Raw genomic sequence first — 14,456 nt, 5'->3', positions numbered from 1 at the left:
TTTGTAAAAGCTTAGGGGCTTTATTCTGTGTCTGCCGATCCAGGCGTTTTGACCAAAATCCCATTGATTTCAATGGGGAATTTCAGCCCATCTAATTGTCCGATTGGCAGCTGTGCTGGATATAAAATAAACCCCTAAAGCTTTATTTTTTTAACAATTGTATCTATACATATTTTAAGTGATTGTGCTTTCCTGTATAGATATTGTACCACTACATTTCTGACCCATTGAGCACAGCTTCTAATTTCTTCACATTCAGCTCCTAATTTATATCTGTAATGGTAGTAAGAGTAATGAAAACCAGAGTCCAAGATTAGCAGTAAGTACAGATATAAATTAGGAGCTGAATGTGAAGAAATTAGAAGCTGTGCTCAATGGGTCAGAAATGTAGTGGTACAATATCTATACAGGAAAGCACAATCACTTAAAATATGTATAGATACAATTGTTAAAAAAAAAGCTTTATATATACATATACACACATATACACACATACATATACACACACAAAAGAAAATCCGCAGCACTCACCAGATTTGATCAATATTATATCAGGTTTAATTCATCTGCACGCATCAGGGGGTAAACACAAGAACAACTGAGCAACGTTTCGGACCTCCCGGTCCTTTCTCAAGGCCCTAGAAATATTATATAATATTGATCAAATCTGGTGCTGTGGATTTTTATTTTTTGTATCTATCTATTTTGTCGCTGAATGGTGATCTTGGCTGCACTGCTAGCACCCTGATCTACTTAAATAAGTTATTTGTCTTACCTTACCCATATAGAGTGCCCTGAACATTTTGAGTTATGTGTATGTATGTATGTATGTATATATATATATATATTACCAGATTGGGGTCCAGCAAAAAGAGACAGCACCCTGCATGTAGTCTTCAGACAAAGAACTGTATTGAATCACAGGGCACTGCAACCAATGTTTCGGTCACCCAGAGGGACCTTCAACAGGTCCCTCTGGGTGACCGAAACGTTGGTTGCAGTGCCCTGTGATTCAATACAGTTCTTTGTCTGAAGACTACGTGCAGTTATATATATATATATATATATATATATATATATATATATATATATATATATATATATATATATATATAGAGAGAAGAAATGACCTAGGCGCAAATAAGCCAGGAAAGAAACAAAGAGAAAAATATCATAGGGCAGTATGTCTGTTACTTTCAGAGTTAAGGTGGTAAGGTATACACTTACACTTAATCAGCCAAATAAAAGCCTTTAATCCACCACTGGGATTCAGGAACACTGCTGCTGGGATTTCTTTGCTGTTTGCATGGATCTCAGACTCTCCACGACTGCTGCTTGCTTCAGGGGTCACCTTTTCATCTGTAGCTGCGTGTCTCCTTAGCATGGGATATAGCTCACCAGGGAGGGGGGGGGGGGGGGGGGGAAGGGGAAGAGGGACAATGGAACAAAAATAGTATAAAACCTTTTATTGTAAAAACTATCTAAAAAATAACAAACAGTATCTCACTCACATGGTGTGAAATAATTTCAAGCAGTTGAGAGTTTGAATTGAGTCTCTCACACTCGTAGAGTAAGCTGTCCGGTCCACTGCACTGCTGCTAGCCTGGTTTACTTCCGCGTCACGTGCTCCGGCTCCAATTCTCGCGAGACTTCGACCTCCAATGACGTCACAGCGCTATCTCCACTCCGTTCTGCAGCGCGTCTCACTCTGCTCGGTTTGCAATGCCTGCAATGACTGCAGGGATATATATATATCACATACATACATACATATACATGCAATCTCAGCCAGGTATTTACATCACGTTTTCCCATTTGCTGAAATTCGGGCCCACGGTGCTACCGAACCATTATAACAGTCCAACTTCTAAATAAGAGGCCATGCCTTGCTTATCAGGCTATGCTGTAAGTGTAGGTGTGGCAAGAAGCAATATCTGGAAAAAATGAAACATACGTGTGTCATTTTATCACTGTACCACTTTTACTATAGGAATATTGCTCTATTTGTTTTAAGAATTCTCTCCAGTGCTAAATATCGGTTTAATCACAGAGGAAATAAAAGAATGGTTACTCAATACATTTATGTAACGGTTGTTAATAAAGAAAACATATTCAAGGAAATTTACCCTGCATATTCCACGTCCTTTTCTATACCAGTACAAATCAATGGGGTATTAAGCTGTGCCCGGCTGGGGTAGGACAAGATCTCAGAAAATTGGGATCCACCAGTCCTCAATAAAGACGTACTGCGCTCCTTCTCACATCAGTTTGAAATAATGAAGATGTCTACATAACCAGAATGTAATTATATCATACAACAGCAACATCAGTTTTTGTGGACTGGAGACGGTTTAGGACATTTGGTCACTGTAATTTTGCCGCGAACAAATCTCCGCCGGCATTTATTCGCTACTTACTTCGCCGCCGGCCACATCACCGCCAAGGCAAGTCCCTAACCTTACTCCTTACCCTAATCTTAAACCCTAATACTATCGCTACCCCTTACCTAAAAAATGTTACCCTAACAGTTTACCCTAATACCCTGCCCTAAAAAGCTTAACCCCTTACCCCAACAATTTACCTTAATGCCCTACCCTAAAAAGCTTAACCTCTTACCCCAACAGTTTACTCTAATGTCTACATTAAAAAGCTTAACCCCTTACCCTTATGCCCTACCCTAAAAACGTTATCCCTTACCCTAAAACTCCTATTCTTATGCCCCTTCCCTAACCGCTAAATTAACCTATAAATTAATTTACCTTGGTGAAGTGGGCGGCTGAGTGTCCAGTGGTAGAGCCGGTGCAGCAGAGGGTCCATCTGTGGCTGAACGCCGGCAGAGATGGCATTACTAAAGACTTTGTTTCCAGATATACAATTTCTAATTCACAAGAGATATTGGACACCACTGTTCTGCAGCACATTAGACAATCATTTTTCTACCCTAAGAAGAGGGTTACTTTGGTGTAGCTCAATTGGTTTGTACTGGCATAGAAGATATTTCTTCTGTTAACACCATTTCTTAGTCCCTCTATGCCAGTACAACTTGCCCTTACAGCTGGTTTCAAATCAATATTTGTTTGCGTTCAGTCAGAAAAACATTGCGCTCCACCCCAACCCCCATTTACACTATTGGAACTGGGGGTTCCTCCTGGAATGGAGTTATTTTCAGCTCTGGAGACCCCTGGGTTCCTGAGATACTTACTGGTGAAGTTACCGGTATTACTTCCTGGGTTCCTGAGATACTTACTGGTGAAGTTACCGGTATTACTTCCTGGGTTCCTCAGATACTTACTGGTGAAGTTACCGGTATTACTTCCTGGGTTCCTGAGATACTTACTGGTGAAGTTACCGGTATTGCTTCCTGGGTTCCTGAGATACTTACTGGTGAAGTTACCGGTATTACTTCCTGGGTTCCTCAGATACTTACTGGTGAAGTTACCGGTATTACTTCCTGGGTTCCTGAGATACTTACTGGTGAAGTTACCGGTATTACTTCTTGGGTTCCTCAGATACTTACTGGTGAAGTTACCGGTATTACTTCCTGGATCCCTGAGATTCTTACTGGTGAAGTTACCGGTTTTACTTCCTGGGTTCCTGAGATACTTACTGGTGAAGTTACCGGTATTACTTCTTGGGTTCCTCAGATACTTACTGGTGAAGTTACCGGTATTACTTCCTGGGTCCCTGAGATTCTTACTGGTGAAGTTACCGGTTTTACTTCCTGGGTTCCTGAGATACTTACTGGTGAAGTTACCGGTATTACTTCCTGGGTTCCTCAGATACTTACTGGTGAAGTTACCGGTATTACTTCCTGGGTTCCTGAGATACTTACTGGTGAAGTTACCGGTATTACTTCCTGGGTTCCTCAGATACTTACTGGTGAAGTTACCGGTATTACTTCCTGGGTTCCTCAGATACTTACTGGTGAAGTTACCGGTATTACTTCCTGGGTTCCTCAGATACTTACTGGTGAAGTTACCGGTATTACTTCCTGGGTTCCTCAGATACTTACTGGTGAAGTTACCGGTATTACTTCCTGGGTTCCACAGATACTTACTGGTGAAGTTACCGGTATTACTTCCTGGGTTCCTGAGATACCTACTGGTGAAATTACCGGTATTACTTCCTGGGTTCCTCAGATACTTACTGGTGAAGTTACCGGTATTACTTCCTGGGTTCCCCAGATACTTACTGGTGAAGTTACCGGTATTACTTCCTGGGTTCCTGAGATACTTACTGGTGAAGTTACCGGTATTACTTCTTGGGTTCCTCAGATACTTACTGGTGAAGTTACCGGTATTACTTCCTGGGTTCCCCAGATACTTACTGGTGAAGTTACCGGTATTACTTCGTGGGTTCCTCAGATACTTACTGGTGAAGTTACCGGTATTACTTCCTGGGTTCCTGAGAAACTTACTGGTGAAGTTACCTGTATTACTTCCTGGGTTCCTGAGATACTTACTGGTGAAGTTACCGGTATTACTTCCTGGGTTCCTGAGATACTTACTGGTGAAGTTACCGGTATTACTTCCTGGGTTCCTCAGATACTTACTGGTGAAATTACCGGTATTACTTCCTGGGTTTCTCAGATACTTACTGGTGAAGTTACCGGTATTACTTCCTGGGTTCCTCAGGTACTTACTGGTGAAGTTACCGGTATTACTTCCTGGGTTCCTCAGATACTTACTGGTGAAGTTACCGGTATTACTTCCTGGGTTTCTGAGATACTTACTGGTGAAGTAACCGGTATTACTTCCTGGGTTCCTCAGATACCTACTGGTGAAGTTACCGGTATTACTTCCTGGGTTCCTGAGATATTTACTGGTGAAGTTACCGGTAATACTTCCTGGGTTCCTGAGATTCTTACTGGGAAAGTTACCGGTATTACTTCCTGGGTTCCTGAGATTCTTACTGGTGAAGTTACCGGTATTACTTCCTGGGTTCCTGAGATACCTACTGGTGAAGTTACCGGTATTACTTCCTGGGTTCCTGAGATATTTACTGGTGAAGTTACCGGTAATACTTCCTGGGTTCCTGAGATTCTTACTGGGAAAGTTACCGGTATTACTTCCTGGGTTCCTGAGATTCTTACTGGTGAAGTTACCGGTATTACTTCCTGGGTTCCTCAGATACTTACTGGTGAAGTTACCGGTATTACTTCCTGGGTTCCTCAGATACTTACTGGTGAAGTTACCGGTATTACTTCCTGGGTTCCTCAGATACTTACTGGTGAAGTTACCGGTATTACTTCCTGGGTTCCACAGATACTTACTGGTGAAGTTACCGGTATTACTTCCTGGGTTCCTGAGATACCTACTGGTGAAATTACCGGTATTACTTCCTGGGTTCCTCAGATACTTACTGGTGAAGTTACCGGTATTACTTCCTGGGTTCCCCAGATACTTACTGGTGAAGTTACCGGTATTACTTCCTGGGTTCCTGAGATACTTACTGGTGAAGTTACCGGTATTACTTCTTGGGTTCCTCAGATACTTACTGGTGAAGTTACCGGTATTACTTCCTGGGTTCCCCAGATACTTACTGGTGAAGTTACCGGTATTACTTCGTGGGTTCCTCAGATACTTACTGGTGAAGTTACCGGTATTACTTCCTGGGTTCCTGAGAAACTTACTGGTGAAGTTACCTGTATTACTTCCTGGGTTCCTGAGATACTTACTGGTGAAGTTACCGGTATTACTTCCTGGGTTCCTGAGATACTTACTGGTGAAGTTACCGGTATTACTTCCTGGGTTCCTCAGATACTTACTGGTGAAATTACCGGTATTACTTCCTGGGTTTCTCAGATACTTACTGGTGAAGTTACCGGTATTACTTCCTGGGTTCCTCAGATACTTACTGGTGAAGTTACCGGTATTACTTCCTGGGTTCCTCAGATACTTACTGGTGAAGTTACCGGTATTACTTCCTGGGTTTCTGAGATACTTACTGGTGAAGTAACCGGTATTACTTCCTGGGTTCCTCAGATACCTACTGGTGAAGTTACCGGTATTACTTCCTGGGTTCCTGAGATATTTACTGGTGAAGTTACCGGTAATACTTCCTGGGTTCCTGAGATTCTTACTGGGAAAGTTACCGGTATTACTTCCTGGGTTCCTGAGATTCTTACTGGTGAAGTTACCGGTATTACTTCCTGGGTTCCTGAGATACGTATTGGTGAAGTTACCGGTATTACTTCCTGGGTTCCTCAGATACTTACTGGTGAAGTTACCGGTATTACTTCCTGGGTTCCTCAGATACTTACTGGTGAAGTTACCGGTATTACTTCCTGGGTTCCTGAGATTCTTACTGGTGAAGTTACCGGTATTACTTCCTGGGTTCCTGAGATTCTTACTGGTGAAGTTACCGGTATTACTTCCTGGGTTCCCCAGATACTTACTGGTGAAGTTACTGGTATTTCTTCCTGGATTTGAAAGGGGATATACATTGCTTCCAATTTGCCCAAGATTCCCCAACCATTTTGTTTCCCCTAGAGTGATTGAAACTCGTTAACTTCACCTGTAAGTATCTCGGGAACCTGCCGGTATCCAGAGCAGAAAATAGCTACTTTTAATATCTACAATCCACTTTTTGATACATGTTTTTATTGGTGGATACGTGTGGGTTTTTATGCACACACTCCAGATTTCACGTGACTAAAGTTTAAAGTTCGGTAGTCCTCGAGTGTTGATTCATTACAGGATGCGCTACCTTGTACTGGACCAACACTAAAGTTCTTCCTGAAATTGGAGAGCACAGAGCTTTGAAACCTCTCTTTTGGTGTGCTATAATGTGACTGAGAGGTCACTACAGGGGTGGGGGTACAATCTGGTCACCTCTCCAGCCCCTTCATCATGGGTCCATCCATCAGACTTGGAAACATGGGGAATACTTGATGGTCAACATACTCTTGAAGGGTAAATGCTGGTAAAATAATGAATGCTTTCTGTAGCATGTTTATTCACATTATCACATTCTCTGAAACTTGGGCAAAGGCCAGATGTGTTTCTTGTTCAATTGTAGCGGCTGTACTAATTAATATAATTGTGTAATTCAACTTGTTTTTATTTGCTGTTTAAATATGGAGGCTTTGTTAAATTGGCTACTAATAGCCTCTTGTACAGTAGGTTCCCGTGGCATTGTCCCCAGCAATCACGTAGTATACCCTAATATAGCATCAGAAAGAACAGCGACGCTGGTTTCCTCTACAGACACGACTGGGGGAAAGTACTGCCATTTCACTAGATTGGCAGAAAAAAATAATATTTGTGAATGTCGCGAAAATGTTCGAATTCTGCCTTATTCTTACCTTCGTCAATGGTAAACGGAGTAAAGCAGCATTTTAGCTTGAAGTATAATATGGTTTACCTTTGATAAGCGCTACCTATAGGTCTATGCAGGACCGACTTGCAAAATTGCAGGCCCCGTGCAGGGTGCGTGCGCGCGCGTAGCATGTTTCCCTGTAGCCCTGCTTGTGGGGCGGTTGCAGTGGCGGTGCTGGAGGGAGCCCATGTTGGGTCCCACCGGAAGTCGTCCACCGTCTCCGCGATTGCCGCCCGAGTGGGCTGCCTCCATCACAACACCATAGGTGGGGTCCCGGGAGAGAGCGCAGGACCTCGGTAAGGGCAGGGCCCGGTGCAGTCACACCGATGGCACCGCCATCAAGACATAACAGCTGGTCCTCTCAGTCATTCCACACTGAAGTGCAAAGCTAATGATACAAGTCTGTGTTTTTCTTTTTGTTCATCATCAGTGCTGAATTCCTAAACAGAGTTTGTATTTATATTCCATAATAGACACAGGCTGTGCTGAAAACACTGGGAATGGCGACTGCCCCATCTATAATCCGGTACTGAAAGTTGAGAACAAAAGAAGCCAGCAGCAGAACAATTGGATGGTCACGTCCTCTTCAAGTGACTCTCTGAAATTACTATGGAAAAGCTCGTTCTGCAAGTAGATAGCATAATATTAAATGCATTAAATAATTTGGGGGTAAAATGAAAAGAAAACTAAACAAAACAAAACCTTAGATTTTAGTCACTTCAACACCATTTCATTCCTCATTTATATGCAACATGTTTACCCTTCGAACATGACTTGATAACTTCTGAACCTATCAATTATAGACCCTTTTTTTATGTATACATTTGCTAGCAGTAAGATTATTGTAATGGTTGTAACTTTGTCTCTGTTACTATTCTACTGCACAATTTCTACATGTCCTAATTTGATTTTCAAATTATAATTTGAATCTTTATACATTGCAATGCCCCAAGTTACTGCACACATTCTCCGTACAATAGCATCACATGCAGGGACGTTTCTCCTTCAAATCCTTATTTTTCAGTCATTTATTAAAATGTGCACACTAGTGCTGGCTGTATCTGTCTCGCTGTTAAGAGTTTCCTGAATTATGCCGTTCAATGTAATAAACAAACCAGCCCAAATGTTCTTATTCTTCTGAAAACATTACAGGTTTCACACTCCACTTGTTTTATTTATTCTCTATAAAGAGAATTTTTGCCTAATGCAGGGTCGCTCAACTGCAGACCTCATGCCCCCCTAAGGCTGCGTCCATAGAGGGTACAGCCGTGCGGAGGCTGAGGGAAAGCACTGGCCTTAGTACGCGCGCCATCCGGGGGCGTGTCTATGGGCGGGCCAGTGACATCACAGAGCTGGTTCGTCCTCATCGGGCGAACCGCTCACGTGACCGCTCTATCGCGCAAGAAATCAGTTTTGACTGATCTCATGCGCATCGCGCGCCACCTCCCGCTTCCGCTTGTACACGCGGTATAGACGCGATCACTGCCTTTAGGCAGTCTGATTGCTAGCGCGCGGTCTGCCCCTGTATGGACGTAGCCTAACTGGTCAGGTTTTCAGGATATCCCTGCTTCAGCACAGGTGTCTCAATTAGAGGCTCACTCATAGACTGAGCCTCTTTCTGAGCTACCTGTGCTGAAGCAGGAATATCCTGAAAACCTGACATGTTGGGGGAGAAGGGGGAGGGTATGTGGACTTGAGTTTAGCAACCCTGATCTAATAAATTACACCCACAAGGTTTATAAAGATATAAAGTAAAAAAAAAAAAAACTAACTTCCTTACAAAAATTCAAGTACCCTTAATTTAAATGTTTTACTTGTTTCCTGTTATTGCAATCATATTAATCAATTATTGTTCCCATTGGTCTATTTGGCTATTGCTGATAGCATTACTAGTTACACAGAATAACAAGATAAAATGTATGTATTAACAATTTTCCTGTGTGAGCTTACAATCTCATTGCTAAAGAGATTAGATAAAGATTGTAAAATACACCCTTCTCCCCAAAGCATTTTGTTACTGGGGAAAAAGTTAGAGTTTATAAATGTACTTGAAATGCTTTTACTTTGTTTGATACTGCTCACTTTAGTTCAAGCAGGTCGGCCTCCCAAATTTATAGAGGGAGAGTCCTCCCTTGGGAGCCCCAAAATGATTCCTCCTTTCAACCATCGGTGCTTCCAGTGGCTTTCTTTCCCCAAGATCACAGTGAGGAGTCAGGGCGCCCCCCAAAACATGTTCATTTAAAAACAAAATTAGGAAAGCCCCCATAGCATTGAAGTACTCGTAAAATATACAGTCACATGAAAAAGAAAGTACACCCACTTTGAATTCTATGGTTTTACATATCAGGACATAATAACACTCATCTGTTCCTTAGCAGGTCTTAAAATTAGGTAAATACAACCTCAGATGAACAACAACACATGACATATTACATCGTGTCATGATTTAACAAAAATAAAGCAAAAATGGAGAAGCCATGTGTGAAAAACTAACTACACCTTATGATTCAATACCTTGTAGAACCACCTTTAGCAGCAATAACTTGAAGTAATCGTTTTCCATATGACTATCTCACATCGTTGTGGAGGAATTTTAGCCCACTCTTCTTTACAACGCTGCTTCAGTTCATTGATGTTTGCAGACATTAGTTTATGCACAGCTCTCTTAAGGTCCCACCACAACATTTCAATCGGGTTGAGGTCTGGACTTTGACTGCGCCATTGCAACACCTTGATTCTTTTCTTTTTCAGTCATTCTGTTGTAGATTTGCTGGTGTGCTTGGGATAATTGTCCTGTTGCATGACCCAATTTTGGCCAAGCTTTAGCTGTAGGACAGATGACCTCACATTTGACTCTAGAATACTTTGGTATACAGAGGAGTTCATGGTTGACTCAATGACTGCAAGGTTCCCAGGTCCTGTGGCTGCAAAATAATTTATGCTTATCACCCCTCCACCACAGTGCTTGACAATTGGTATGAGGTGTTTGTGCTGATATGCTGTGTTTGGTTTTCGCCAAACATGGCACTGTGCATTATGGCCAAACATCTCCACTTTGGTCTTGTCTGTCCAAAGGACATTGTTCCAGAAGTCTTGTGGTTTGTTCAGATGCCACTTTGCAAACCTAAGCCGTACTGCCATGTTCTTTTTCGAGAGAAGAGGCTTTCTCCTGGCAACCCTTCCAAACAAACCATACTTGTTCAGTATTTTACTAATTGTACTGTCATGAACTTTAACATGTAACATGCTAATTGAGGCCTGTAGAGTCCAAGATGAAACTCTTGTGTTTTTTGCAATTTCTCTGAGCATTGCACGGTCTGACCTTGGGGTGAATTTGCTGGGACGTCCACTCCTGGGAAGATTGGCAACTGTCTTGAATGTTTTCCACTTTTTAATAATCTTTCTCACTGTAGCATGATGGACTTTAAATTGTTTGGAAATGGCCTTATAACCCTTCCCAGATTGATGGGCAGCAACAATTGCTTCTCTAAGATCATTGCTGATGTCTTTCCTCCTTGGCATTGTGTTAACACACACCTGAATGCTCCAGACCAGCAAACTGCTAAAACTTTGGCTTTTATAGAGGTGGTCACACTTGCTGATCAATTAATCAAGGGCATTTGATTAGCAGCACCTGTCTGATACTTAGCATCTTAACTCCTATGGAAGGAGTAAGGGTGTACTTAGTTTTTCACACATAGCTTCTGAATTTTGGCTTTATTTTTGTTAAATAAATCATGACAGTGTAAAATGTCATGGGTTGTTCATCTGAGGTTGTATTTACCTACATTTTAGACCTGCTAAGGAACAGATGATTATTATTATGTCCTGATATGTAAAACCATGGAATTCAAAGTGGGTGTACTTTCTTTTTCACATGACTGTACATCATGTTTGTTATAAGAAATAGCTCAATAAATGAGAGATAGATAGAGATGATAGCTAGAGAGATAAGCTTGATAAAGGAGTGTTCCGAAATATCGTCCATGTCTACTTTTTTTTTTTTTTTAATGGAATACATTTGAACGTTGAATTATTCTCTGAGCAAGTTCTGTAGATTCCCCTATTTTCTCTACGTGTGTTTTTGGAGATGGAGTGGCTTTCTCGGACTAAATGTGCACTCTACTAAACGCCAAGTAACTCACAAGGATGGTAAAACCAATCACACATTGGAGAATAGAATCTCACAACAACGGGGGCAACAGCTGATGAGCCTCAGGTCGGTGCATCCAGAGTCGTGGCGTATCATGAGCCAGAGGTCAGGCGCGTCAATATCCAGTATAGAAGCAACGATTTGGCAAAGAAACAAGGATGTCCAAAAGTATTGGTATCTTAACGTTCATCTGAAAGACCACATTAAACAACAGACCTCGCCAGCTCCCAGTATTGTGATGTGGCGGGTACCACAAATGTATCCCAACGTGGTTTGTTACAGTCCATGTGACTTCATCAGGGGATGAACAGACAGTCAAGATATCCCTTATATACCCGATCGGTTGGCTAGATACCCTCACACAATTGTTTGCAAGCAACAACTCTAACTATACTGTTCAATACATACATGCTGCAATAGTTACCAAATAGGTTAAAAAAAAAAACATTGTACAACAACACACTGTTAAAAGAGGCTCGCTAATTAGTCAATACACCTAATGTTAATTTTGAAGATAATTTGACATTCAATATTGATGTACAACAAACAACATAGTTAGGGCTTGAAGAAACATAAAACTATCCTAGTATGAATACAATATCTGCAAATATCTAAATACAGTGGAACTCATCTAGGTTAAGAACCAACAATATACAGTATAACATTACATGGTTTCAAAAGGGAAAGACCAGTTACAGATGAATAGGCAAAAAGTATGAAAAAGAGATGAAGCTACAGTGAAAAATGACAAAAGACCATACACCATTAGAGTGCTGGTGTCAATGCCCTCATTAAGACCTCCAGGAGATAGAGTTGTCAACTTGTAGATCCAATAGGATTCACTCATACATATCATTTTGAACCTATCCCCACCCAGTTTGGAGGGTGGGATATGCTGAAGTCCCATGAATTTAAGTTGAGCAGGATACTTAGTATGACATAGATGGAAATGTTTAGAGACAACGTGCAAAATACCACCCTATGCTTTAAAATCTCACATTCAGAAGACACGCAGTATAGTCCTCCCGATAGATCAGAAAATAGTATATAAATCACATGTGGTGAGACAGTTGATATGCCCCTTGACTTAATGGCCGAGTATGGCACAAATGTTCCTTGAGTGCATAAATGTTTGCACATAATGCAACTATTTCTACATTTAACATTTCCAGAGGACTCTGAATATGACTGGGGCTCTTCTGGGCAATTCATGACCTAAGGATGGATCACAAAGCCCCTGTGCTTGTTGAGGATCCTAGACATTTTCTCAGTTGATTGACTACCTCATAATAAATTTAGAGGGCCCATATTGGGTGCCATTTGGGACTCCCATCACTTCCATTTATAAACAGTCAAAGTTGACCTAGTAAATAAATTATTTTTGTTTTCTTATTTATTTTTTAGGTATCTAGATCTCGGTGACTAAAGTGAAAGTTTCCCATCAGTGGTCTTAATCTTTAAAAGAGTATCTTGTGTAATGGAGCCACCATAGCCCTTTGCCATACAAAATGTATCCACCAAGACCTGTGACTGTTTGTTAAAGTTTAATTCCACTGACTGGCTGGAGTGACCAAGTGGAAGATCCTGAAGCCATTTTTTGTGATGATTACTTTATGCCTGTAGAGAATGGTTTGCCGAGATCTCCTTTAAGCCCACTTCACCTGCAGTGACCAGGAGCTGGGGACAGGCCTGCGCTTTTATGGCTGTTTCATTGATGATATCTTAATTTGGGACACTGAGGAGTGTCCACTTAAAAATATTTTTTCAAGGTTTAATGAGATTGATTTGGGGTTAAAATTCAGGTACTCTATTCATGGTTCGGAGGTGTCTTCTTGGGGACCTTGTGCTCTATGTTGATGATAATTTGGATATTCAGACAGATGTTCACTTCAAGGAGGTCTTTTGAATTAAAGTGGTTAATGGTGTCAGACATATTTTGTTCTCTCAGGCTTTCTTTGATCTAGTAATACGTAACATCCTCCAGAATCTAACAAACAACAGTAGATGGCGCTCTAATACTTAAGCTAGTGCATACAAATGAAACTTGATAAATAAACAATTAAATTATCAAGTAGGTGTAAAAATATACAAGTGCAAAGTGATTAATTAGATATAACTAAACATGTGCAATATAAAGGTACAAACAAACACACTCAAACCCTTAGACGGACTCAAACCCTTAGACGGACTGTTTCAAGGTCCAAGAAATCATGAGCACAGAAGAACCAGGGGAGCGATGGTACCTTAAAAATAAAACAAAATCTACATGGTGCAATATTGTAAGAACACAATGATATGGCTTCCAAGTAATACTCAGAGAGCTGGAATAAAGCTTAAACAAGCATAGCCAGCAAGGTAAATGGTCATAGACCAAAGCCAGTAGGAGGAGGTGCAATCTCAAGCAGAGAAAGACACACACAGAGTCAGGAATAAAAACAAACGATTTATCCACACACAATAAAATTGGAGGCTTACAGGATCCAAATGGATAAACAGCATAGGAAGTAGGTGATCTCACAATCACTTCACGCCGCTGCTGCTGCTGCACGCCGCCCGACTGTGTCTCGATCAGGAACCGATACGTCACTTCCGGTGTTCCGGCCGGTTGGAGATGACGTCACGGACTCAGCAGTCTTTCTCCCTCTCAATCGTAGGGTCACGCTCTACGCGTTTCGAAGTTCTAAATGACGTCTTCATCAGGAGTAGCAGTGACCTGCTCAAAGGGTCTTTATATACCCACTCAAACCATCAATAAACCCCTCCTCCAAAAGGTTAACTGATTTAAAACATCCCTATCCATGGGCAGCTGAAATACATCCCCCATTTGGCCAGGAATTACAATATAATTGCAGAAATTTTATACAATTCTCTAAAAAATAACCACACACTAAAAAGATTCTCCTTTACATTGCTGAGGGAGTCCGTGACGTCTTCTCCAACCGGCCGGAACACCGGAAGTGACGTATCGGTTCCTGATCGAGAC

General features: G+C 41.5%; 1 protein-coding gene across 1 annotated transcript in view; it reads left to right on the top strand.

Annotated features, from left to right (window-relative positions):
- The window catches only part of LOC142491315 (interferon-induced GTP-binding protein Mx2-like), a 52,518-nt gene extending 44,074 nt beyond the window's left edge, over positions 1-8,444 (top strand). The window contains exon 15 of the mRNA XM_075593702.1: positions 7,794-8,444. Coding sequence (XP_075449817.1) covers positions 7,794-7,954 — 161 coding nt within the window. The 3' untranslated portion in view covers positions 7,955-8,444. The remainder of the gene's footprint in view (positions 1-7,793) is intronic.
- The last annotated feature ends 6,012 nt before the right edge of the window (positions 8,445-14,456 follow it).

This window comes from Ascaphus truei, chromosome 3 (assembly GCF_040206685.1).
Source record: "Ascaphus truei isolate aAscTru1 chromosome 3, aAscTru1.hap1, whole genome shotgun sequence".
NCBI classification, from domain to species: domain Eukaryota; kingdom Metazoa; phylum Chordata; class Amphibia; order Anura; family Ascaphidae; genus Ascaphus; species Ascaphus truei.
Note: the sequence above shows the minus strand (reverse complement) of the source record. Positions and strands in the feature narration are given on the sequence as shown.